This window comes from Lontra canadensis, unplaced genomic scaffold (genome assembly GCF_010015895.1).
Source record: "Lontra canadensis isolate GAN:19392208 unplaced genomic scaffold, GSC_riverotter_1.0 scaffold30, whole genome shotgun sequence".
In the NCBI taxonomy this organism is placed as follows: Eukaryota; Metazoa; Chordata; class Mammalia; order Carnivora; family Mustelidae; genus Lontra; species Lontra canadensis.
The window spans coordinates 1,245,918-1,272,420 of NW_022631024.1; the positions used below are offsets into that span (position 1 = coordinate 1,245,918).

General features: G+C 41.3%; 1 protein-coding gene across 3 annotated transcripts in view; it reads left to right on the plus strand.

The window, feature by feature from the left end:
- The window catches only part of SLC31A1 (solute carrier family 31 member 1), a 39,655-nt gene that overhangs the window by 9,660 nt on the left and 3,492 nt on the right, over nt 1-26,503 (plus strand). For 2 of the 3 annotated variants that reach the window (XM_032865638.1, XM_032865639.1), the window contains 3 exons: nt 22,185-22,351; nt 22,964-23,036; nt 25,127-25,295. In XM_032865638.1, the coding sequence (XP_032721529.1) occupies nt 22,250-22,351; nt 22,964-23,036; nt 25,127-25,295 (344 nt within the window). In that variant the 5' untranslated portion in view covers nt 22,185-22,249. Of the gene's footprint in view, nt 1-18,817; nt 18,873-22,184; nt 22,352-22,963; nt 23,037-25,126; nt 25,296-26,503 lie in introns of all 3 variants that reach the window. The other variant, XM_032865640.1, reaches the window with a different exon arrangement.

A 26,503-nucleotide genomic window follows, 5' to 3' on the forward strand; every position in this document is an offset into this window, starting at 1 on the left:
TTTATTTGACAGAGAGATCACAAGTAGGCAGAGAATCAGGCAGAGAGAGAGGGGGAAGCAGGCTCTCTGCTCAGCAGGGATGCTGAGGCAGATATGGGGCTCGATCCCAGGACCCTGAGACTACGACCTGAGCCGAAGGCAGCGGCTTAATCCACTGAGCCACCCAAGTGCCCCCAAAATAATGTTTAATTACAAATTTGACCAAAGTCACCTACTACATCACGATCCTATAGATTTTTCTAGTGCTGTTCGGTGTGCTGTATTACTCAGGAGTTAATTTGTAAGTTGAATGTTACAAACTCAGGACAAAATGGAATGAGCTTCTAACTACTTTCACCAATACTTACCACACAGAGGATTCAGAAAATTAGCTATTTATTGCAGTCCATCCATGTAAGGAATGAAAGTGGAAAAATCAAGGAAGAGAGGATAACTGAAATGTCTGTTCGTGTGTGGTTTTCACTGACTTGCCAGGTTTTTGGTGATTGTGGAAAGTGATAATTTTGTGAAATGAGTGGTACCCATTTCAGATGTCTTTTTGAGGATCTAGGGACCACAAAGCAGATCAGAAATCTGTCATCCCCTCGTGCCTCTTGACTAAACCTACTCACCTTCCTTCCATTCTTTTCTCATCTCCATCGTTCTCTCTCTACGTGCCTTAAGCCATTTGTGAAATTTGTTCTGTAAATAGGTTTCAATCAGAGCCTCTGTCCTCTTCATCTCTACATTTCCGATAGGCCCTGGGCAGAGGGTACTTGATAAACACTCATTGAATTGAGTTGGGTAGATGTCAGAGTGATTTTTCCTCTGTTTGGCTACTCTCAAGGTGCCACATCTTTCCTTTTCTCGCCATAGTGTGAACACCTTCCAAGCCACCCCTCTGCACACCTAGTATGATTTAGGAAGGGACAAAAGGCCAAGTAAACTATTTTAAAGAAGGGTGTGTGCATGTGTGTAGGGTTTGGTGTTTAAGGAAGTGTACACACACTTTCCTTTTGGCTTCCACTGCCATTCCTTGTGCTGTGGTTTAAAATTCGGACCTCACTTACTTAGTTACATGCTAGTGGGAGCTGTGGAATTAGACATACTCAAAGAAATAACCTAGGAATAGTCAACTCAGAATAAACATGTATCTTTTTATTCCCACAAATCTCATGTGTATGAAATCATAAAGATAAAAGGGAATACTAGATGAATACAAACTCTGGCTTATAAATAAAGTTGTACATTTAGAAGAGACAGTTGAATCAGTGTTGACTTTTCTAATTTTGGAATAAAGAAACTTGTCTTTAGGCCATGCTTTGAGTACTTAGACATTCTGTGGGATAGGAGATGGCTCAGCTTGCTTGTGCACTCTTAACTCCTAAAGTTACAGGTGAGAGGATGACAGGCCTCACATGCAGCTTACCCAGGTAGGTCCCATCTTTTCAAATGTAAACTTTCTTGAATGCCAGGCTCCCAAGGGAGATTACTTTTGGGTAGCTTAAGGTGGATGTCTCACTAAGCTTCTTTCTGCCTGTTATTTGTACAAGGGCCATAAGTTTTCTAGCAACGAACCACAAAGAGAGTTTTCTTTATTATGGTTTCAGAAATACCACAGTGTGTATGGTCCTATGTTGTAGCCTGGAATTAAAGGGCAGAATTAGTACCCCTTCCCTGCTCTTAATAAACTTGGATGTAGAAAAGATGGGATTGGCAAAAACATAATGTATCATATTGGCAAAAACATAATGTGTTTGTTTTGCCCTTAAAGTTTATGTTCTTAAAAAATGTATATGACATTCGAGGGAAATTCAAACACAAACTGGATGCTTGAAGATATTAAGGAATTATTGTTAATTTTTCAGGTGAGTTAATAGTATTGTATTTTGTTTTGTTTCTTCTAAAGTCCCCTTCTTGGGGCACCTGGGTGGCTCAGTGGGTTAAGCCTCTGCCTTCGGCTTGGGTCATGATCTCAAGGTCCTGGGATCAAGCCCCACATCGGGCTCTCTGCTCAGCAGGGAGCGTGCTTCCCCCTCTCTCTCTGCCTACTTGTGATCTCTCTCTCTCTGTCAAATAAATAAATAAAATCTTAAAAAAAAAAATACAGAAATGAGATACAGAAATACATACAAATAAAATGTTTTGATATCTGAAATTTGCATTAAAATTATGCAGGCCAGAGCACCTGGGTGGCTCAGTGGGTTAAAGCCTCTGCCTTCAGCTCTGATCATGGTCCTGGGGTCCTGGGATCAAGCCCCACAAGAGACTCTCTGCTCAGCTCAGCGGGGAGCCTGCTTCCTCCTTTCTCTGTCTCTGCCTGCCTCTTTGTCTACTTGTCTGTCAAATGAATAAATAAAATATTAAAAAAAAATAAAAATAAAATTATGCTGGCCATGGGAATGAATGGGATATAGACTAGACAAGGCTGGCCTTGAGTTGATAATTATAGAAGTTGGGCAATGAGTACATTTGGTCTACTTTGTATATATTTGAAATTTTTTTTGATAAATTATGATACCTTATTTAGTGTTTCTTGATTGTGAAATCAAAACACTAAATATACCTGGGGCCTCAGTGATCCACACACCATATTATACTCTCTCCACCTTCATATCTTACCCACTGAGCCTGCCTGCCCTTTCCTCCCTGGCCTCTATCCACTCTAATGAGGTGACTTTTAGAAAGCCCTGAGGTCTTCTTCTTCTTTTTTTTTTTTTAATTTTATTTATTTATTTGACAGACAGAGATCACAAGTAGGCAGAGAGTCAGGCAGAGAGAGAGGGAGAAGCAGGCTCCCCGCTGAGCAGAGAGCCCGATGCAGGGCTCAATTCCAGGACCTCGAGATCATGACCTGAGCTGAAGGCAGAGCCTTAACCCACTGAGCCACCCAGGCGCCCCAATCCCCCAGGTCTTCTAAGGTTGGTTGCCCATAAAGCCAACCAATGTGATTGGAGAATTGGAACTTTCAGTCCCCAGCCTCCCAGGAGGAGAATGGGGCTGGAGATTGAGTTCAGTCACCAAAAGCTGAAAATTTACTCAATCATGCCTGTGTAATGGAACCTCCATTAAAAAAAAAAAAAAAGAAAAAGAAAAGAAAAAAATGTTTTCAGCTTGGGGAACCAGAATATTTGCATGTACCACTGTGCCAGGACAGAAACTCCTTTGTTTAGGACCTTCCCTCCCTTCGTCAGTCTATTAATTCATACTGTTTAATATCCTTTGTAATAAATCAGTAATCTCTTGAGTAAATGGGTTTTCTTAGTTCTGTGGGCTGCTCTAACAAATTACTTGAACCGAAAGAGAAGGGGTTGTAGACACTTCTGATTTTATATCTAGTCAGAAGTGCGGGTAATAACCTGAGTCTGTAATTAGCATCTGAAGTGGAGGGCAGTCTTCTAAGACTCAGCCCTTAACCTGTGGAATTTGATGCCGTCTCTGGTGAGTGTCAGAATTCAGCTGAACTGTACGAGGCCAAGCTGGTGTTGGCGAATTACTTGATGGAGAAACCACCCTCAAAACACATCTTTTATAATTAGAAGACAGGGCGAGAGAAGCCTGAAACTTTGAGACACCTCGAAGAATATGGGTGCAGATTGGGATCCAATTAAAGCAAATTACTGACCACCCAATTCAACAGAAGTAAAGGATATCCCTGTGGGTGAAGCTAAATGGCTGGGATTCACTAGCTCACCCCGAACACTCCCAAAATGAGAACAGCAAAGTTTAGAAAGAAAGGGGAGCTATGGAGCAGGGGGTAAAAGACAAATCAAAGACAGAGAACTGAAGTTTAGAGAGAACAGTAGATGAAGTAATAATGCATTACAGCATTCCAGGGTCACTGTATTTGCTCACAGCATCACGAGATCGGTGCTACGGGCAGCCCTAGCTTTGAGGAAACTAACTTGCCCTCTCAACTACTATGCTGTCACCTTAGTGAGCTCCTCGTAACAGTCCTGAAAACAATCCTATGAGGTAGCTACGTTTCTTACTCTGATTTTTAGAGCTGAGGCACAGAGATATTACGTAATTTGCCCAAGGGCCTGCAACCAGCAGGTACGGTTTTACCAGTTAGAGAATGAATATGCTCCCCGCGTCCTTGGAGAGCCGCCATAAAAAACGGAAGGGAAAATACTTTCTGCCCACAGCTTCCTACTTGTGGCTTTTTATTCACTTTTGGTGGGCTATTTTGGATCTCAGACCTTCCAATCTCAAAAATGTAAGAGTTCATGGTTAGCAACAGACCTTGGGAGCAAATCTTACTTTCGCTAATCATATTGGGAAATATATCCAACAATTTCTTCATACAGAAGTTTGGTTTTTTCATTTGTGCATTTCCTGTTTGAGATCTTTTTGGTAGTTCAGTGACTGTAATTCACAACCAGTCTAGAAAAGTAAGACTACAGGAGATTCCCCTTCATCTGGAACTCAGAGATTTTATTCACATAGTAGGTTAAAACAACAACAACAAAAACAACTCTATCAGATCCCGAAGATGAGCCATTTCGTAATAAGTTCAGTGTTAGCCCAGAAGGTTCTTTAATTATCAGGTGATTATCAGGTGATAAATTTTAAGTGAGGCTAGGTTAGCTCTCTGACCTTTTGGAATACCACAATAAACAAATGCTTTATTTTAGTTGCTGGTTGAATCTTGACTTTCTTTTCCTGTTTCTTTTTCTTTTTTTTTAAGCTCTCGCTTGTTAAACATCAAATCCTGAGATTCTGTGTACTGTGTATCGTATATCTCTGTAATTCAGAATTATGGTTCTCGGGGCGCCTGGGTGGCTCAGACATTAAGTGTCTGCCTTCAGCTCAGGTTGTGATCCCAGGGTTCTGGGATCAAGCCCCACACAGGGCTCCCTGCTCAGCGGGAAGCCTGCTTCTCCCTCTCACACTCCCCCAGGCTTGTGTTCCCTCTCTCACTGTGTCTTCTATCAAATAAATAAAATAAAATCTTTAAAAAAAAAAAGAATTATTGTTCTCAAACTTTAGAGTACGTAAGAATTTCCTATATAGCTTGAAAAATAGCTGGATTCTGAGGCCCATTCTCTGCAAGGAGATTCACTGGTCTGGAGTGGGGTCTGTAATTTTCATTCTTCACGGGACATCACAAATGATCCTGATTCAGATACTTTAAGAAATCCTTGAGCTAGAAAGAAAGTAATTAACATGTATTATTTACTATGTATGTCATTAATGTATCAGTCACTTTCATATATTTTTACATTTTGATGTTCAGAATACTGTGAGATTTTGTTTCCTAGTTGTTGTTTTTTTTTTTTTAAGGTTTTATTTATGTATTTGACAGACAGAGATCACAAATAGGCAGAGAGGCAGGCAGAGAGAGAGAGGAGGAAGCAGGCTCCCCGCAGAGCAGAGAGCCCGATGCGGGGATCGATCCCAGGACCCCAGGACCATGACCCGAGCCGAAGGCAGAGACTTTAACCCACTGAGCCACCCAGGAGCCCCATGTTTCCTAGCTTTATATGGATGCATTATCCCACAAAGTTTTAGTAACTTTTTCTGAGCTTCAAAGGTGTCATAGCCTTATGACAACACTCTGACTCCCAGACCAGGAGGGCTCTTGCTCTTACTGTTTCTGCTTCAGCAAGGTAGCTCTCAGAAGAGAAGATTAAGATTGGTGGATTGGAGGGTCACCTGACTGACTCAGTCAGAAGAACATCTGACTCTTGGTCTTGGACTTTTGAGTTCAAGCCCCATATTGCGTGTAGAGGTTACTTAAAACGTAAAAAAAAAAAAAAAAAAGAGTTGTGAGTTGGAAAATGTTACAGAGCGGTATGAACAGCATGCTCTGAAATGTGTTTGATAAAGCCACTGAGATGTTAGAATGTCTAAAGCAATCAATTAATATTCACAGCATCTCTAGAAAAGTTAGGTGTGCATTTGTTTCTCATGAAAAATATCATATGCACCTAAACTTTTCTAATTGAAATTTAGGCCCTAAAGATGAGTTATTTTCTTTACCGAGGAAACTGTGACCATAATGATTTAATTTCCTGATGTAACAGAAAAACCTAGGCTAATAACCAAAATTTCCTCATTTTACTAACATTCTTTCACAGTAAGGGCTAAGGGCGGCTGCAGCCCATGAGCTGCCAGAGAATTATCCAGAGGTCTGCTGCTGAGTCAGTGGTTGAGAGCAATGGCTCCTTGTGACAACATTTAGCATTTAGAAAGTTTGCACAGAGACATAATAATCAGGGGTGACCTGGTATCTTAAAGGAGTAGAATAAACGATGACATTTTTAGAAGTCTGAAAATATATAGTAGAATGGCATTTTGGGATTTCGTGAATTTGAACAGATTTGCTGAAATGTGGCCTGGAGCTCAGACCACATGGAGTCTTTTCTCACCTTACTTAGAGCCATGCAGAGGTCGAGCAGTCAGGAATACTGCAGGTAACCATTTTAGCCCAGACTGTGTGCCATAGCATCGTAGAGGACATTGTAAGCCACGGCTGCTGTGCAGGTAGTAACAGCCAGACTTAGTTCCTGCTGGACGGCTTAGTGGGCAAGGACTTCAAGACTTGGCAGGGCCCTTGGATAACAGGACATCAGTTTACCCTTAAAGCAGGGAATAGCCTCTGCTAAATGTGGACTAGAAATAGGTCCACATTTCTTTCTAAGCCACTCTCCATTTCCTTATCTCAGTTTTCCCAGATTGTGCCCAGAAAGCAAAGTATCTGACTTTGTGCAGAGAGACAGGGACACAAGATAGTTGGATAAAAGTACCATGACACAAGTAATAGAACACTAGACTTGAGGTCAGAATCTGGGTTCTGATTGCAGACTGTCACTAGACTGACTGCCACATGACCTCAGCTCGTGTGTTAACCTTGTGTACCTCAATTTTCTGTCTGTAAAATGAGTAGCCATTCCTGTTTAACCCAGGCCCACCTTTCAAGTGCCATTAAGTTTGGAAATAAGCTACATTGTTGTAGCTCAGCAGAGAATAGCCTGAGAACATGCCACAAAAGTAAATGAGGTAATTATTGGACCCGGACTTGGAATCACGAATATTGAATGCCTGAAAGGTATATTAGACTGCACAGAGCCTAATCTAAGGTTTATGATGCATTCTATAAACAAGATGTGAGTTTTCTTTGGTCTCATTATTGAGCACTCACAGAGCATAGTGATAACTCACTGATGCCAGAGGGGAGGCAGGTGGGAGGATGGGTTAAATGGATTATGGGGCCCTTGCTGTGTTGGGCACCAAGTGTCGTGGGTGGGTGTTGAGTTGCTGAATCGTGCACCTGAAACTGGTATTACACAGTATGTTAACTGAGTGGGATATAAATAAAACTTTTAAAGTAGTAATAATCATAACTCAGTGAGGGGCGCCCGGGTGGCTCCGTCGGTTAAGTTGTTGCCTTTGGGTCAGATCATGATCGAAGGACCCTCAGATCAAGCCCCACCAACGGGGAGTCTGCTTTTCCCTGTGCCTACTCCCCCTCCCCCATTCATGCTTGTGCTTGCTCTTTCTCTGTCTCAAATAAAATAAATAATATCTTTAAATAATAACTTACAGAGTAATAATCCTTTTACATATGTTTTTTTTTTGTCTTTTTTTTTTCTCAGTATTTCTTCCCATTCATTATTTCATGTGAATCATGTAATGACCCTGAAGGAGAGTAAGACAGATGTTATCTGTTCCCCTGAGTTCTAGATGACACACTGAAATTCAAAGATCAGAAGTAGTTCTCAAAGAGTTAGGGTGATTTTTGCCTCGCAGGGGATTTTTTGGCCATGTCCAGAGACATTTTTTAGTTGTCACAATTGGGACAGTGCTATTGGCATTTGGCGGGTAAAGGCTAGGGGTGTTGTTAAACATACAACAATGGACAAAACAGCTCATAGGACAACAAATTACTCAGCTTCAAATGTCTGTAATGCCAGAATTGAGAAACTCTTGAGATAGGTGTTTTATCCACAAGAACACACATCGATAGAGTTGGATGGACCAGAATCCAGATCTTAGACTCAGTCTAATGTGTTCTCCACCGTCCTCAAATCATTTGAGCATTAGAGGCTAGAATCACACAAATTCTGGATTTACTGCTACTGTTTTGAGGAGGTACAAGTGAGAAGTGGGGTTCGTTTACGTCACTGTTGAAGGTTTCCACGTGTAGTACAGATCGTATAATCTGATAAAAATCTAACACTTGCCATGTGCCTCACAGTCTACTGTCCGTGTCCTGCAGGGATCTTGGTCTACCTTTATCATATTTTTCTATGTATTGAGTAAATACCAAATTTGAATCATTTATCCAGATACTGTTGAAATCTGGACACAGCCCTTTAGCAGTCTCTGTACACAGAACCTACTGATAACCTAAAGAGTTTTTATAGGAAATGTCACCAGGACACTCAGCTGGAAATTAGCAGAGCTGGGATTTGAATACCCTCTGACTCCAGACTCCTGCTCAGCACTATTCTGTAAGCTTAACTCTCACCAGCAAAGGGTGGTGTGGGACTTGAAAAGCTCTTAGAATCCAAGATAGCCTGTATCGAATATTCTTCAGTTTTGCCCTTCAAACCATTTTATAACCCAGAAATTAGAAGGTTCTTCTCCTTCCTAAGTTTTAACAGATGGCTTTATGGTTTCTGGCAAGTTAAAGGACTATAGTCCATGGTTCCATAAGGACTTTTTTTTTTTTTTTTTCCTGTGAATGCCTCACAGAAGAACTTGAGCAGAATAGCAAATAAAGTCCACTCTGGGGCACCTGGGTGGCTCAGTGGGTTGAACCTCTGCCTTCAGCTCAGGTCATAATCTCAGGGTCCTGAGATCCAGTCCCACATCGGACTCTCTGCTCAGTGGGGAGCCTGCTTCCCCCTCTCTCTCTGCCTACTTGTGATCTCTGTCTGTCAAATAAAGAAATAAAATCTTAAAAAAAAAAAAAGTCCACTCTACATAGCAACAAAAGTACTCTGTGAGAAGGTAAATCTGATCATATCACTTCTTACCCTTAAAGAGCTTCTTACCCTTAAAGAGCTGCCAGTTGCCCTTAGAATAAAATTTTGTCTTCTTAAAATGACTCAATGTTTTCTATTCATATGACCTTGAATGCTCTTGGTTCTTTTCTGTTTATTTATTTATTTATTTATTTGACAGAGAGAGGCAACAGAAGCAGGGGGAGTGGAAGAGGGAGAAGCAAGCTGCCGGCTGAGCAGGGAGCCAGATGCAGGCCTCTATCCCAGGACCCTGCGATCATGACCTGAGCTGGAGGCAGACACTTAATGACTGAGCCACCCAGGCACCCCCCCCCTTGGTTCTTTTCTTGCCTAGGGATGCTGCTGCCTTACCTTTCTACCCAACTCCAGTAATTCATCAATCTGTCTGAAGTTACCTCCTTAGAGAGGGCTTCTCTCTTCTCTCTACCTGCCACCCCCCATCTAAATTAGTTTTTTCTCTGCCACAGTACCATGTTTAGTTCCTTCATACCACTTATCGTGATTGGTAATTGTATATACTTAAACACATCATTTATTTGTTTACATACTAAATGAGGGCTTCCTCTTCCTAGAGTAAGCCCCACAAAGGCAAGAATTTTGCCTTTTGCACCTGGATCCTTGGAGGTAGATACCAAAAACTATATGGATTTTGTAAGAATTAAATACTTTTCGGGTACCTGGTGGCACAGTCATTTAGCATCTGCCTTCAGCTCAGGTCATGATCTCAGGGTCCTAGGATCGAGCCCCATGTCAGGCTCCCTGCTCAGCAGGGAGTCTGCTTCTCCTTCTTTCTCCCTCTGCCCCTCTGTCTGCTTGTGTACTCTCTCTCTCGCAAATAAATAAATAAATTCTTTAAAAATAATAATAAATTTTTTAAAAAGAATTCAGTACCTTTCAAATGAATGAATGTTTATTGAATGTTCTTCCAGATGCAGTAAGGAGGTAGAAATTAGAAAGTTTACTTGTCCTCAAGGAACTTGCTGTGTAAAAATAGTATTTTATATCGTGTATTTTAAGAACTGTAAGCCAAGTTTTCCATAAGAGAAGATTACCAGGGAATTTCAGAAAAGAGAGATTTCTTCTGTCAAGAATCCAAGGAAAACCTGATGGAAGAGATGGCATATTAAGTAAGCCATAAAGAACAAGCTAGATTGTAAACTCAAAAGAGCAAGGGCCATGTTTTAACTTCACCCTAATTCTGACACATTAAGTGCAAGATAAATGTTGACTAAATGATGGGAGGATTTACACATATTCAGGAAGTGGGGGGGGGGTTATTACAGGGAATGGCATAAGCCAAAAAGTCATACAGGTGTCAAAGTGCTCAGTTTATTCAGGAAAAATGAATAGGTCAGTTTGGGTGGAATATTTGTGAAAAGGATTAGTTTGAAATAGGCTGAAAGGTAAGTCAGTAACAGAAAGACATAAATGCCAGATAGTGAGCATAAAGTGAGCATAACCAGTATCAAAAGTTGGATATAAAGTTACTGAGGTTTTATGGGGCACCTGAGTGGTTCAGTCGTTTAAGTGTCTGCCTTTGGCTCAGGTCTTGATCCCCGGGTCCTGGGGCCCTGTGTCAGGCTCCCTGCTCAGTGGGGAGTCTGCTTCTTCTATTCCCTCTACCCCTGCTCATGTGCTTGCACTCTCTCTCTCAAATAAATAAAAAAATTCTTAAAAAAAAAAATACTTAGGTTGGGGCGCCTGGGTGGCTCAGTGGGTTAAGCCTCTGCCTTTGGCTCAGGTCATGGTCCCAGGGTCCTGGGGTCGAGCCCCACATCAGGCTCTCTGCTCAGCGGGGAGCCTGCTTCCCCCTCTCTCTCTGCCTGCCTCACTGCCTCCTTGTGAGCTCTCTGTCAAATAAATAAATAAATAAAATCTTTAAAAATAAAATAAAATAAGTAAACAAATCTTTGATTTAAAAAAAAAAGATACTTGGGTTTCTCTTTGCAGACAGTTGTTAGTTAATTCAGGGGAGTAGAGCCTAAAATGCAAATTACAGCTTCAGAAATATATGTAAATATTATCTGGAGTACAAATACTGGTTTAGCTCTGAGCACCGGGTCCTTTATCAACATCATCACCACCAAATAGCAAGATTCAGGTTCCTGCGAAACACCATCTGTACTTGGCTTATCTGGAAAGAGAGTGTTTGCTTTCTTACATTTCTAGAAGAAAGCAACACACTAGCCTGACAAATCCCTAGCCGTGTTCAGTTAGTACAGAATTTGTATATCACTGAAGGGCTCCATGCAGTGCCTTCTGAGGTCCTTCCGGTTCTTAGATTTCTGTGACCCACCAGTTAAGGGACAGTGCACTCAGGTTTCAATTTCAGGTGGTCTGCCTATAGCTGAAGAAATGTTTCCTGAATCTCTTTCCAGGCCCAATTGTGTTTCCCCTATCTTTTCTCAATCCCGTTCTATCAATGTGATGACCGAAATAGGCCCCGATTGAGAAGATTATAACATTTCAGGGTATTTTGTGAGACCTAATCCAAGCTGGGGTTCTTGGGAAAGGCACAGTGTGTTCTGAATGTTCAGAGGGCTTAGCAGGAGACCTCGGAAGATGAGGAGGGTTTGTTGCATCAGAGATAATAAGGATGGGCCTTCCAGACTGAAGAAACAATGTGAGCAAAGATAGATGGAAAAGCGTGGGATTTGTCCAGTTCAAGCTTTGGCGATTGGACTTGTTTGACTGGTATTCCAAGTATGTGCAGGCAGGAAGGTAGGTTGAGGCCTTTGTTTTAGAGATCTGTGATCTCAGAACCAGGAAGTTAATAGATAAGGGAGAGATTGGTAGGCAGTGGTTTTTGTTTTGGTGGTTTTTTTTGTTTGTTTGTGTTGTTGTTGTTGTTTTTTGAGCAGATAAGTAGAGCCCTGCCTTTGGTAGATAAATTTGTCATTGGCGTATCACATGGGATGAACAGGGTGGAGGGTACTGTTAGAAAAACCCATGTTTGTAGGGACGCCTCGGTGGCTCAGTCGGTTAAGCTTCAGCTCAAGTCATGATCCCTGAGTCTGGGATCGAGTCCCGCATCCGGCTCCTTGCTCAGTGAGGCACCTGCTTCTCCCCTTGCTTGTGCTCGCACTCTCTCTCTCTGACAGATAAATAGGTGAAGTCTTTGGGGCGGAGGGTGGGGGGAACCCATGTTTTTAATAGAATTGCTGATGGCAAAAACCGGAGGTAAACTGGGTGAATCTTCTCATGTACTTGGGATTAGGAAAAGTGATCAAAACCATGACTTTTAATGGACACCAAATTGTGACACTGGGTAAATAACAAGGCGAACAGAATACGTTCTGGGCGGGGAGTGAGGATAGGTAAGTTCTAGCAATGCGACCTCCCCAGCTTTCTAGAATAACATTGAACAGGGATCAAGCCCCACATCGGGCTCCCAGCTTGGCAGGGGAACCTGATTCTCCCTCTCCCTTTGCCATTCCCCCTGCTTGTACTGTCCGTCAAAAGTATTTTCAGGTTGATCTTATCTTATAGTTTGGTCTGTTTTCTCTGTTGTCCCTTTCTAGAAAGTTGCACTTATCCAAGTTTAGTGCCCTAGAGGCTTGATTCATGTAAGGGATCTGGATTTGGCATTTCAAGCCCCTTGAAGGTCAACAGCAGTGTATTCCTTTCTTCCATATTTTTTTCCTTTCATCCATTTTTAAAACAGGTGTGAATTTTGTTTACAATCTCCTTGTACTCATGACCAAACAAATATTTTCTAAAAGTATCTATGAAGGCAAACTAGGCCAGAATATGTAAATGTTAGATTCTCCCAAGCACTTTGTAATTTCATACTCTAGGTTTCCATAGAATGAATAAGTAGAACTGGATGAGTTTGTAACCCCTTCCAAGTCTTAAAAAGTTCAACTTGTCTGTGTTATCCTATATCATCTACATTTTGCTACTTGTAATATAGAGCTATTGAATACTTTCTGGGCATATCCATCAAATATTATTGTATAGCATTTCACACTCACTACAGTGGCAGAGAGAAAACTGGGGTTTGCCTAGTGTCTCATTAACAGATTAAGGAATTGATTTGTCTTTCTTATGTCTGAGTTGCCAGGAAAGAAATGCAGAGAAAGACCATTCATTTCAGCAAGCACTTACTACTATGTGCAGGATGTTAGAAAATGAAGGCGTTTATGGATTAAAATAGACAGGGTCAGGGCGCCTGGGGGGCTTAGATGGTTAAGCATCTGCCTTCAGCTCAGATCATGATCTCAGGTGTCTGAGATTGAGTCCCACCTCCGTCTCCCTGCTCAGTGGGGAGTCTGCTTCTCCCTCTCCCTCTGCCTCTCCCCTCAGCTTGTGCTCTTGCTCTCTCTCTCTCTCTCCTTCAAATGAATAAATAAAATCCTAAAACTTAGAACTTACAATCCAATAGTAAGGATAGGGATAGAGAAGAATTCTATTCTCCTGGAACCTGACCTGAGAAAATGTAGAATTAAGTTTTAGCTCTGGGTGAAACTTGACTAATCATATAATTCAGTGTTCATACAGTTAAGGAAAATGAAGCTATAAAATAGAAAATTACTTGCCCAATATAGCATTTATCACCTGCTTCCCTTTCATGTTTAAACTTGTTCTCTTTCCTTTGTATTTTGTTGCTTACATGGTAATAGCATGGCCCATTCATGTTTGCCCAGAAGGCATAGGTGATCTAGAGATTGGATAATGGCATTTTAAAAATTAAGTTTGTTGGGGCGCCTGGGTGGTTCAGTCAGTTAAATGTCTGCCTTCGTCTCAGGTCACGATCCAGGGCTCCCTGCTCAGCCGGCAGTTTGCTTCTGCCTGCCTCTCCCCCTGCTTTTGCACTCTCTCACTCTCTCAAATAAATAAATAAATAAATAACCTTAAAAAATTAAAATGAAGTTTGTCTTTAGCATGCTTTCTCTTGAAAATGATAAGCCTCCCTGACTGGATATTCTCCATATAATGGGTTCCATGCAATGACCTGTCTTGCCCCATCGGCCTTCTTACCCACCTTGCTCTGTCTGAGCAGCTTAATGAGGTGGGCTGGACACGTGGAAAGATGAAATTTAAGATAGACAGGGGTGACCTTGAACCCGAATCAGGAAACAAAGTGCTTGTCTTAATCTGATTAGAATCAAATTACAAGTTTGCCGTCTGTCTTGTGTGGATCGTCTGTCTTGTGTGGATCGTTAGAATAAACATAGGGCAGCTCCTGAGTTACCATCCTTTTCTACTAACATAGATCTTGGGCAGGAACTTCTCAATGAAAGAGCTACTCTCAGGAACTCAGAGCTGCTCTTTTATTTTTCTAAAAACTTGTCGGTCCATGCCACATTTCTTGTTTCCCTAGATCACTGGCCACTCATAAATGAAGGCTCTTTAAGTTTTAAATGTAATTGTTTGAAGTAGTTTTCCCCTTTATGACTCTGGCTCTTGGCTACTTGCGGTGGAGCCCATCAGTCTGATACATGAGTAATTCAGTCACGTAGACTCTGCTATTAATTGGAGTATGGAGACCGTGCCTAGTTTGGTTTTTTTCCATGAAAGGTGCTTTCAGGGAATCAAGCTCAGCCTATCCAAAGTAATAGAGCTCACTTTGGTAGATGGTGAGGAAAATGAAAATAATATTGAAACCAGCGAATAATCACAACCTTAATTCTTTGCCAGTTCTATTAACATTTTCTCATATCAGCCCCGCCATGGCTGTGAAGAAAAACCAGGAAACATTTGTTAGGGATGATCCCTGGGAGTTATTTTTATTATCAACAAAGGCAAAAAGTTACAAGGGAAACCAGTGGCCTTTATTTTATTGAAGATTTTTTTTTAAGATTTTTATTTATTTATTCGAGAGAGAGAGAACATGCTGGGATAGGGGCAGAGGGAGAGGAAGAAGCAGGCTCCCCCAGTGAGCAGGGAGTCAGACATGGGCTCGATCCCAGGACCCTGGGATCATGACCTGAGCCGAAGGCAGACGCTTAACGACTGAGCCACCCAGAAACCCCAAAGAATTTTTAAAAGGATAAAAATCTAAATGATTTTGTTTTTGTCGTGGTAGTAGTGGTAGTGATGTTGGTGGGGTTTTGGCGATTACACTCCTAAATTCTGACTCTCTTTATAAACCTACAGTCATAGCAAGTGCCCTGTCATCTCTTATCACCTGCCAAAGATATTCGGGGGGGATCTGTGTTATGTGTGTGTGTGTGCGAGTGTATGATTTTAGTGTCTTTTACACTTCTTTTTCTTATTGACCCAACCTATTCTTCTCTCTACCTCAACTTCATCATTTTACTGTGTTTAGTACATCAGTGGAGCAGAACTTTGTTAAGTTTTTGCCAGTTCTGTCTGAGAACCTGTGTAAGCCTATGATTTACTCCAGCCTACTGCCTTTTGTGAATATAATTGGTAACATTAAGTATCTTTATGATCACTGTACACCTCAAGAAAGATATCGGCCAAAGAAAGACAGCTACAATATCCCAAGATGTGGTTACATTCATAAAATTGTGACCAAATTTCTGCCAGTCAATTTGGAGTACCAGAGTGAGGCCAGGGTTGTGGGGTTGAGTGGAACAGCATCATACCCTTCAAGGAGAAGGGTCTTCCCCCTATATATTCATCATACTATATTCCCCCTTCCCATTTGCTGGGAGCTACTACTTTTTTTTTTTTTTTTTTCCAAAACAACTCCAGTATATTGGGTTGGAATGCCAAGGGGTGGAGGGACACCTAAGCCCCGTTTTATTTTTTATTTATTTATTTTTTTAAAGATTTTTATTTATTTTTTGACACAGAGAGAGAGATCACAAGTAGGCAAAGAGGCAGGCAGAGAGAGAGGGGGAAGCAGGCTCTCTGCTGAGCAGAGAGCCCGATGCAGGGCTCGATCCCAGGACCCTGAGATCATGACCTGAGCGGAAGGCAGAGGCTTAACCCACTCTGCCACCCAGGCTCCCTAGCCCTGTTTTTATTAATGCATTATAATCTCTTTACTTTTATATCTCCTTTACGGCCTCCCTCCCCAAAGGACAGTGTGAGTGTGGAATTCATAAAGCCATCAAGAGAATTTTAAAGTTCACCTACGGGGGCACTTGAAACAAGGCCAGAGCTATTTCTCAGAATATCTGCTGACCCTGCGCAGGTCATCAAAAGGCAGGATTAGTCCAGTTGAACTGGTTGCTTGATCATGAGAACAGAGTCCATAAGCATAAATCCCTGTTTATGGTAGTATAGTGTCCGTGACCTTGAATTTTCCCTATCTGTGCCTGTCTAAAGCTTATAAGTAACCAATAAAAATAATGACTGCAGAGAGCAGACGAGCAACCAGATTTGTTTTTGTTTAATGGTTCTACAAATCTAAAAAGAACCTGACCTTAATCGTTGTCAGAAGAAAAACTTTCTTCCTAATCTTCCTTATCCGGAAACTCTGTAGGTAGTCTCCAAAAGAATTGTGTGAGACTCCAGATTTTATCTGTCTGTGCTGGAGAACAGGGATGTCTGACCGCTTCAGTGTAGTCTTTTTGTCTCGGGTCTAATCTCCATAGTCCCTGTGGATTACCATTTCTTACCCATCATTGTGCAGTACCAGAGAAATAAAAAAGAATTGGAAGTTTAGAATAAATCTATTAAAAGCAAGGTCAGTGTGCTAAGACTCAGGATGGGCCTGAGCATTCAACCTTCTTGCCCATTTCCTAACTTCCGTTCATAAATTCATGTTTATTTTGCTAAAGATGCTAGACTTTCCAAACAATCCGGTCCTCTCGTTAAGCTTTTCATTGTGCCCTTGTTGGGAGGTAGGAGGTGGACAGGAATAGAGGAAACTTCTTTTTTGATGGTCCTCAGAAGCAGACGGAGAAGGAATTAGACCCTTGAATATAGGAAAGTGTTGGAAACTATGTGTATAAATGCTGCACCATACTTACGAAGTGGGGGAAAAGGGGAGACAAAATGAAATGCAAAGCTTATGGTGTGCAGTGTGGACTGTGCCATCTAGTTTTCCAGATCTAATAGTCTTCAGGGCAAGAGAAACAAGTTGGCCTATAGCCAACTTAAGTAGCCAACTGAAGATGAGGGGAATATTCCCGAGAAACCGAAGAGCATAAGCCTTCCTGAGAACTCAACTTCTTAGCTATTCTATGTGAACTGAGTTCCATAGAAACACCCTTGACATATTTCCGGGGAATTTCCTACACCAGAAGAAGGAGCTCTTATGACCTAGAGCTGTTCTGAACTATCCATGTGAGTGTCGATAGCCACTTTTGTGGTCGCAGGAAACAGGATAAGTGGGAAGGGCCTTGAACAGTTGTCTTGGCTAGAAGACTTTGTGAGAGAGAAGCAAACAGCTAATATTTTGATTATGTCTTCTCCCACAAGGTTTATTCATTGGAGTTTCCTTAAGTAAGGTCTTTTATCCCCTCATAGTACACACAGTGATAACACTGCCATTTATCAGGACTCTGCTAGATGCTTCCTAAGCCTTTTATCTCCTTCATGCTCCCAGCAACCTCCATGATCTACTAGCTCCAGAGAGGGTGAGGGACTTGCACTCAGGGAGGGCAGCTCCACTCCAGGGAGGGAGTTGTACAACCAGAGCATGTCAAAAGTGTCCTCTACAGATGTAGATGTCATTGAGCTTCTTACTCCATTCTTCAGTACAAAGATGCTTCGCCTGTATGGATCTCTCTTAAATTCTGTTAGAGAAAATGAGTTTTCCTGAACTGGCAAAAATGTAAATGAAAGGGATGCCTGGGTGGCTCAGTTGGTTAAGCGTCTGCCTTTGGCTCAGGTCATAATCCCAGCATCTTGGGTTGGAATCTCACATCGGCTCCCTGCTCAGTAGGGAGTCTGCTTCTCCCTCTGCCTGCCATTCTGCCCGCCTGTACTCTCTCTGTCTCTCTGACAAATAAATAAAATCTTTTTAAAAACGTAAATGAAAATACTGTGTTTCTAATTTTTCCACCTAGCTCTAAACTCAGCTTGGTAACTAAATACTGGGGGAGGATTTTATTGTAGATTGAAAGTCAGGAATCCTGAGATTTTTTTTTTTTTTAAGATAGATTTATTTATTTATTTATTTATTTATTTATTTATTTATTTGACAGACAGAGGTCACAAGTAGGCAGAGAGGCAGGCAGAGAGAGAGAAGAGGAAGCAGGCTCCCCGCCGAGCAGAGAGCCCGACGCGGGGCTCCATCCCAGGACCCCGGGATCACGACCTGAGCCAAAGGCAGAGGCTTTAACCCACTGAGCCACCCAGGCACACCGAGATTTTTTTTTTTTTTATTGCTTTTCCGTTTTATCCTTGAGTGATATATTCAGATTTTTGTTGTTGTTGTTAATATGCTTCTTTATAAATAATTGGTAAATCCAATGAAGTAGTAGAAGGCTAAGGAGAAGAAGAGAAGTGAATGGTGGAGGTTTTAACAAGAACAGGAAGGTTAGCCTGGAATTAACATATTCACGTAGTTTGTTCTAAAAGCAGAAATCGAGTGAATTGGTAAATATAAAAATTTTGCTGAGGTTCCACCTGTCACTCATCATTACTAACCCATCCACAAGTTCCATTAATTGCAGTTGGTTTACAAATCAGGAAACTTGATTCCATAAAAAGGCACAGAACAGCTACCTTATAGACCTTGACCCCAATTCTGAGAGACAGTGACGTGGAGCTACGTTAGAGAAGACAGTTCTTGGACAGCAGCAAGTGGTTAAAGTTGGCTGTGGAGTCTAGAGAAGCTTGAATAAAGCAAAGACAAAAGAACACAGCTGGTGATCAAACCACTTTTTTCAGATTACAAATGGAAACAGCAAATGGTATTGCTGTGTTGCTGTTTTTGATTTATTCTCACTTCAATACCCATTTTTATTCTGGAAGAAGCTTTTCTTGGATCTTCTTAGATTAAAGCTGTCGAAGAAACCAGACTAACACTAACCAACTGCCACAATACCTCCTGTAAGTAGAATTTTTCTTTTAGAGAGAGAGAATGAGTTAGGAGTGTTTGATTACTATAGAGGATCCTTTATCCAAATATATAGGGCACATCAATGGAAAGTCAAGTAGGAAGAGAAAAGAATATAATTGCTTTTATTTTTATGCTTTAATAATAAGTCATACATATAGATATAGATATCTAGATATCTAGATATCTATATATATCATTTGAGTTTGGCATCTTCCCTGGAGCAGGCTTTTAGTAAGCTGAAGGGCTTACCAGAATTAGTTTGAGTTTGTGCCTATGGTATATGTTTGCACATTAATCTTCCAGATTTGTACCCTCCTATTTGTATACTATTGAGCAAGCCTTGCCTAGGATTCCATTACAAGAAATCCATTGTCCACTCACAATGAAAGGAAGTAGATTCTATTCCTCCTCTATTTCCTAGTATATTTGAATGTGAAATTTATCCTACAAAGATGACACTTCAAAACAGGTGCATACTTTGAAAGGTGTTCTAAAGATTTATACAAATGAATTATTGGGCCCAGTGATTTGTGTGAAGAGATTTGATTACATGTCTTCATTTAGCAGGTGTCTCTGACTGGTAATGAAGTACCTGAACCATTAGGAAACTGTGGGTCTTAAAAACTGTTGATGGGAAGAATATGTGAAAATAAATCAAGGATACTCTAGGGTACAAATCTTAAGTAGTTTGTGGTGCTAAGATCTTGCTTTTTAAACTGACCTTTAGGAGCTCCTAGGTGGCTCAGTCGGTTAAGCATCAGCCTTTGGCTCAGGTCATGATCTGAGTCCTGGGGTCAGGGCCCATGTTGGGCTCCCTGCTCAGCAGGGAGTCTGCTTCTCCCTCTACGGCACCTCCTGCTCATGCTCACTCTCTCTGTCTCTGTCTCTTTCAAATAGATAAATAAAAACAAACAAACTGACCTATACATGTCTTCTTTTTTTTTTTTTTAAGATTTTATTTATTTATTTGACAGAGATCACAAGTAGGCAGAGAGGCAGGCAGAGAGAGGAGGAAGCAGGCCCCCTGCTGAGCAGAGAGCCCGATATGGGGCTCGATCCCAGGACCCTGGGATCATCACCTGAACCGAAGGCAGAGGCCTAACCCACTGAGCCACCCAGGCGCCCCTATACATGTCTTCTTATGCCCAAAATGAAAAATGATAATTGTTCAGTCCCCCTTTTAGGTTTTAGCCTTGAGGCTCCTTGGGGAAAGACTGTATGTCTGGTTCATCTCTGTATCTCCCTCAGTCTTTTACACCAGAAGACACTGCAAATAATCACTGAATTGATGGCCAGGATTCAGGTTGATAATGTGAAATGAAGTTATCCTTTATGGTTTTCTTTTGCCATAACCACTTTCCAAACCTTATTGGAAGAGGACAAATTGTGACTTCTACTTGAGTGTCCTCATGAGGATGTATTCTGTCTTCCTGGCTGGCAAAAGTCTTTTTATTCTTACTTTGCTGCACTTGCCTAGCTCAAAAACTGTAATCTATCATCACTCGGATACCAGGGATCTCTCCATTCTACCCCAATTCTTTAACTGAAAACTGCAGCCCCCTGACCATTTTTCCCATCATTGAAATTTTATGGGTGCTGTCGTGTTGATTATTTTTGTGTGTTGTTTTTTATTCTTTGCTGTAAAAACTTTATGGACAAAGAGGCTATTATATATGTCCTTTATGTCCATGGTATTAATAATACCAGATTGTCAAGCTCTGTAATTACGAAGTAATATAGTATCTGCCATGAAAGTTATTTACATTCACAGTTGAACTTTGATTCTCCCTTCTGATGCTTTGCCTTGTCCTTTACTAGAAATGCAAGCCTGTTTCTTAAGCTTGCTTTCATAGAATCATGAGATGGGAGATTGAAGAGGGGGAGATAGATGGCTGAATAATTGTGCTTTTAAGTTACATATGACTCCCTGGATCTATATAGATTTACTGTCTAAGGTATGCCTCTTCTCCACCTCTTAGTAATGTTGCCATATTACCTTGTTTGTTTCTTTCATCACACGAATCACACCATGAAATTGCTCTGTTTACTTTCTTGTTTTTCTCTCCATGAGTCACCTTGTTTATCTTACAGAATTATTAGCTTTTAACTCAAGAGTTTGGCACATAGTAGGAGCTTAAAATACTTTTTGTTGGAATGAGAGGCACACTCAGCTTATGAACATGAATACCTACTTGGAATTTCTTTTTTCTCTTCTTTTTCTTCTTCATCACCTTTTTTTTTTTTTTTTTTTTTAAGAGTTTCTTTAAGTAGACTCTACACCCAGCATGGAGCCCAACTCAGGGCTTGAACTCACAACCCTGAGATCAAAACCTGAGCTGCGATCAAGAGTCAGAAGCTTAACCAACTGAGCCACCCAGGCATCCCCCACTACTGGGAATTTCTAAAGCCCTCTTACCTCCACAAACTAAAGTCAAGGCACACATAAAGAGAATCCACCAACACCTGCCTTTCCACCCTCCTCAACTTTCCACTCCCCACCCCCACACCAGCTACAGGCATTTTTGCTGCTTCATTTTTGTCCCAGATGGACTTTGCAACAAAGCACTGATGTGATAGTAAAGACATAAGGCTGAATATGCAGTTATCTGGACTTAATTTAATAGAGAACATTCAATTTATACCTTGTTTTCAGTGTTCTTAGCTCTAATGCTGAGCTGGGGTTGAAATTTTATCTTCTGAGCACACTGCTTGCCCAGGGCAGTAATAGACCTTTCCTTCAAGTTTAAATTAGCCAAAGGTTGGTTGTCCTGTATGTGAAAATGTATTCTTAATATCTTGATTGAACACAGGCCATCCAGTTAGGTGAATTATTTGAAGCACTTGCTTTTTAGCTCTTGACATTTGCGATTAGAAAGCCTTCGAGCAGTTAAATTTCATTAATGGCATCAATTTATCCTCTATTACAAATTATCTGTTTCCTGCAGCCCAAAGAAATGACTTTTCTTCTCCTTATCTTAGATTTATATTTGAACATTGACCACATTTGTTAAAGGAACGACTCTGCAGAATAAGGTTTATGTCTCTGAAACCCTAGGTGCAAATCCCTTGTGCCACTGTCTCCGAAGGTAATCCCTGCTGGATGAAATCCCACATAAACCAATAATTATCATGAATCAAAATTGTAGAGGTACCTGCCTGGCTCAATTGGTAGAACATGTGACTCTTGATCTCAGGGTCATGAGTTCAAGCCCCATGTTGGGCATAGAGCTTACTTATCTTTTTCAAAAAGCATTAAGGTTGTATACTGTGAACTTATTATACATAATTCTTTTTCTTAAAAGAATCTTCTGCTGACTCAACTTTTCCTGGAAACCTGGACCATTCCCACCATAAAGAGATAAGCCACATGGCTCACAACACTACAACAGTACCTTCTCACCATCATCACCCAACCACTTCAGCCTCCCACTCCCACTCCCATGGCGGGGGAATGGGCGACATGATGATGGTGAGTGCCACAGGAGAGGCTGCCCTTTTACACCCACTGGGATAATAGAAATAATTGAGTTTCAGGACTGGCAGGTTATTATCTTTAAAGGTCAGTTTACCCGTGAGGAAAAGCACAGATAGACTCAAAGAAGACAAGTGATTTGCCCAAAATCATGCAGCGGGTTAATTTCAGAGTCACACCAGAATCAGGATTTCTAGGCCTCTGCTGTATTCCTTCCTTTCAGAATTGACCCTTTTCTGAATTAAGTTCTGGTTTACATGCTTTTTATAGAAAAGATAGTACACTTACCACGATGAGCACTGGAATGTATAGAATTGTCGAGTCACTAGATTGTGCACCTGAAACTTACATAACACTCATGTTGGCTATACTGGAATGAAAATCAAAAAGAGAGAGAGAAAAGGTTGGGTTTGGGGAGGAAGCAAGGGAGAGTACTTGTGGAGCATGTCTGCTGTAGGAATGTTGAGATAAAGGAGAAAGCCTCCTACTTCAATGAATGTCTCTTATTATCCCAATCTGACCCTTTGAAATGCTTTCAGCTTCTTTATGTGAAATTCTCATGTAGAATCTTCAGTCCTCTCTGACTAACTTGTTATGGTTTACCGGCAGCATATGACCTTCTACTTCGGCTTCAAGAATGTGGAGCTTTTGTTTTCTGGTTTGGTCATCAATACAGCTGGAGGTGAGTAAGCTGCCCTCATCAGGTGGTGTTCAGAGGGGACACTCACATAAGAGACAGTGACAAAGAATCAGGAAACCTGGCACCTCTTCCTCCCGTAAGTACTGAATAGTTATGGTTATGATATGTAATCATCTTCCTCTTACCCACCCAGAAGGTAAGGATACACAGTGCTACAGTAAACCTCTCTTACAATTCTACAGTAAACCTCTCTTAAATAACATGTATATGTTATGGGGGGCCTGGGTGGCTCAGTCAGTTAAGCATCTAACCCTTGATCTCAATTCGGGTCTTGATCTCAGGGTTGTGGGTTCAAGTCCTGCCTTGGGCTCCATGCTGGGTATGGAACCTACTTAAAAAAATAATAAATAAATAAATAAATAAATAAGAATAACATGTGTGTGTTTTAGAGTTTCTGGAAAATAATTTAGATACCAGATAGGAGTCTTTTCACAATCCATTTCCTTTCATCCTTTTTTTGAGTGCTTCCTTATTTGGTAAGTTATTGATCCTGGACATAAGACTTTAGTCAAGTTAAAATGACATGAGAAGCATTTTGGGCAAACAGACCACAAAATAACCCTGGGTGGAAAACTGTTGATCAAGTACAATCCTTCCATTTTACAGAGAAATTAAGACTCAAATACTGAAATGATTAGCCCTAAATCATAGAGCGTTGCTGTGTCAGAGGTTGGACAGGGACCTAGACTTTCTAGATCTGCCCTCTCCAGTGCTCTTTCTAGCATACCATACTGGTCTACCTCTTTTCCTGATTCTTGGCATGGCTCATCTTCCCGTCAGACCTACTTTTGGGATAACCGATACCCATTTTTGTGTGTCTGTAATGATGAGTGAGCATGCCTTAAGTTCAAATTGCACAAGCTCCATTGTCAGTTGGATTGTTTTAAGGATCAGGTCTACTTTGGAGCCACAAAATCAATTTGGGGAAAGAGGGGGGCATATAGTTCTTGTAGTGTGTTAAATCAGCAGTTTGCATATATTTGTAGGATTACCAACACTTCACAGTGTGAAAGACTTAGAACTGAAATGTCTGAAGGCACCTGAGTGGTGCAGTCAGTTAAGCGTCCAACTCTTGATTTTGGCTCAGATCATGATCTCAGAGTTCTAGGATTGAGCACTGTTGGGCTTTGCGCTCAGCATGGAGTCGGCTTGAAGATTCTCTCTCCTTCCCCCGGCTATTCCCCTCTCCTGCTCGTGCTCTTTCTCTCTCTCAAATAAAAATAAATAAATCTTTAAAAAAAAAGAACTGAAATGTCTGTTCAAGAAATAGTACTTTAGGGGCACCTGGATGGCCCAGTGGGTTAAGCCTCTGCCTTCAGCTCAGGTCATGATCTCAGGGTCCTGGGATTGAGCCCCACATCAGGCTCTCTGCTTACAGGGAGTCTGCTTCCCCCTCTGTCTCTCTCTGCCTGCCTCTCTGCCTATCTGTAATCTCTGTCTGTCAAATAAATAAATAAAATCTTTAAAAAAAAAAATAGTACTTTATTTTTTTTTATTTTATTTTAATTCTAGTTAGCTAACAGTGTTGTATTGGTTTCAGGTGTACAGTGTAGTGATTTAACAATTCCATACGTTACCCAGTGCTCATCACAAGTGACCTCCTTAATCCCATCACCTGTTTCACCCACACACCCCCAGCCCCCAACCATCTGTGTGTTCTCTATAATTGTTTCCTGATTTTTCTCTCCCTTTTTTTTTCCCCTTTGTTCAAGGAAATAGTCAACACTTTAAAGTGATGTTTTATTCCCCTTTTGCATATTCTACATTGTGTCATAACAAGCCAGTTTATGACACCAGGTAGCCAGACCTGAAGGTGATTATTGTTCAGATGATTTTTTGTGTTATAATCAGAAAATGAATATGTTCTCCAGTGGAGACAATGGTTTTCACTAGCACCATCTTCACTCTTCTGTCTGTCTCTCTGTCTGTCTGTGCAAGTAGAAATGTAGCAATATAATGTATTCGGAAATTGAGAGTAGCCCTCTTCTGTGTTGTCTCTCTAGCATGGACAGCAAACCGACTAGTGACTTCGCATATATGACCATACTACCATCTTTTCCTTCCCCACTTAGAAATGGCTGGAGCTTTCGTGGCAGTGTTTTTACTAGCCATGTTCTATGAAGGACTCAAGATCGCCCGAGAGAGCCTGCTGCGCAAGTCACAAGTCAGCATCCGCTATAATTCCATGCCCGTCCCAGGACCAAATGGAACCATCCTCATGGAGACACACAAAACTGTTGGGTAAGAAGACTGAACAGATCCAGACGGAAGTTCTGGAGGGCTGGATGAGTTAAGCACCAAAGCAGCTGTTTATTGGTAATAGCCCTCTTGTTGAGTTAGTAGTGATTCTGCATGATCTTGGTGAAAACCATCTCTGGAGGCTTGGGTTGTGAATCCTAAGCAGGCCGAAGGAGGAATGATAGGAACCCTCCTGAGCTCGAACATTTGTTCTGAATTGTAAGCTTGGTCACTGTGGAAGAAGGTAAGGAGTTTATATTTTAAAATATTTGCCCAAATTAAAAAAGGAAAAAAAATTATCAAAATAATAATATGCACATTAAAAGAAATTCAGGTCAGGGTATAGAAGAATGGCAGAATCCAATTGGTTCTTTTCTATAAAAAATTGCATCACCCAGCTCTATTTTCATTTAGTTTACAGTATAAGATGTACAGATGTCTGTATTCTGTCAACGAAAGCATTTGGATGACTGCTAGTTTTCCAAACTATTGGAATCGTTTGGAAAATTAGATTGGCAGATGCCTTTTGGGATTTTTTTAAAAAATTAACATATAATGTATTATTTGCTTCAGGGGTACAGGTCTGTGAATCATCAGTCTTACACAATTCACAGCACTCACCATAGCACATACTCTGCCCAATGTCCATCACCCAGCCACCCACTTTTTGGGATTCTTGAGTTTTAATAGAAGTGTAGGTCTTAAACTGAATTGTAGTTCAAGGAATCCTATGGACCAGTGTGCTGCTTTCAAGTAACCACAGTGTTATTTATTCCCCTTGTAACTCATGAGCTTCTTGAGGCCCAAACGTGTGACTTACTGGAGGTGACAGAACTAGCGAGCGGCGAGGGGCTAGCCAAGCTTCCTGACCCCTGGTTAAGTACTTTGTTTTGTACCCCCCAGCCCTCAGTTCTCTTTCCATTCTTTAGAATATGAATGTTGCCAAGGTGGAAATCCTGAACATGTTCAAATAAGTAGGGGAGGGTTTAGGGCTTTCCTTTTAGAAGCCAAGGAAGAGGTGAGTTAGGAGATTAGTCCTCCTTCCTCTCCTCTCCTCTCCTCTCCTCCCACAGGGGGTTCCTTCTGCTGATATTGAAGCATATCTGGCCAATACTTATTATCCAGGCAGCCCCATCATGTTTCATTTCCAGGGACCGTCAACAACATACGTAACACACAAGTAGCCATGAGTCGCTGGGATGGCTGTGAAG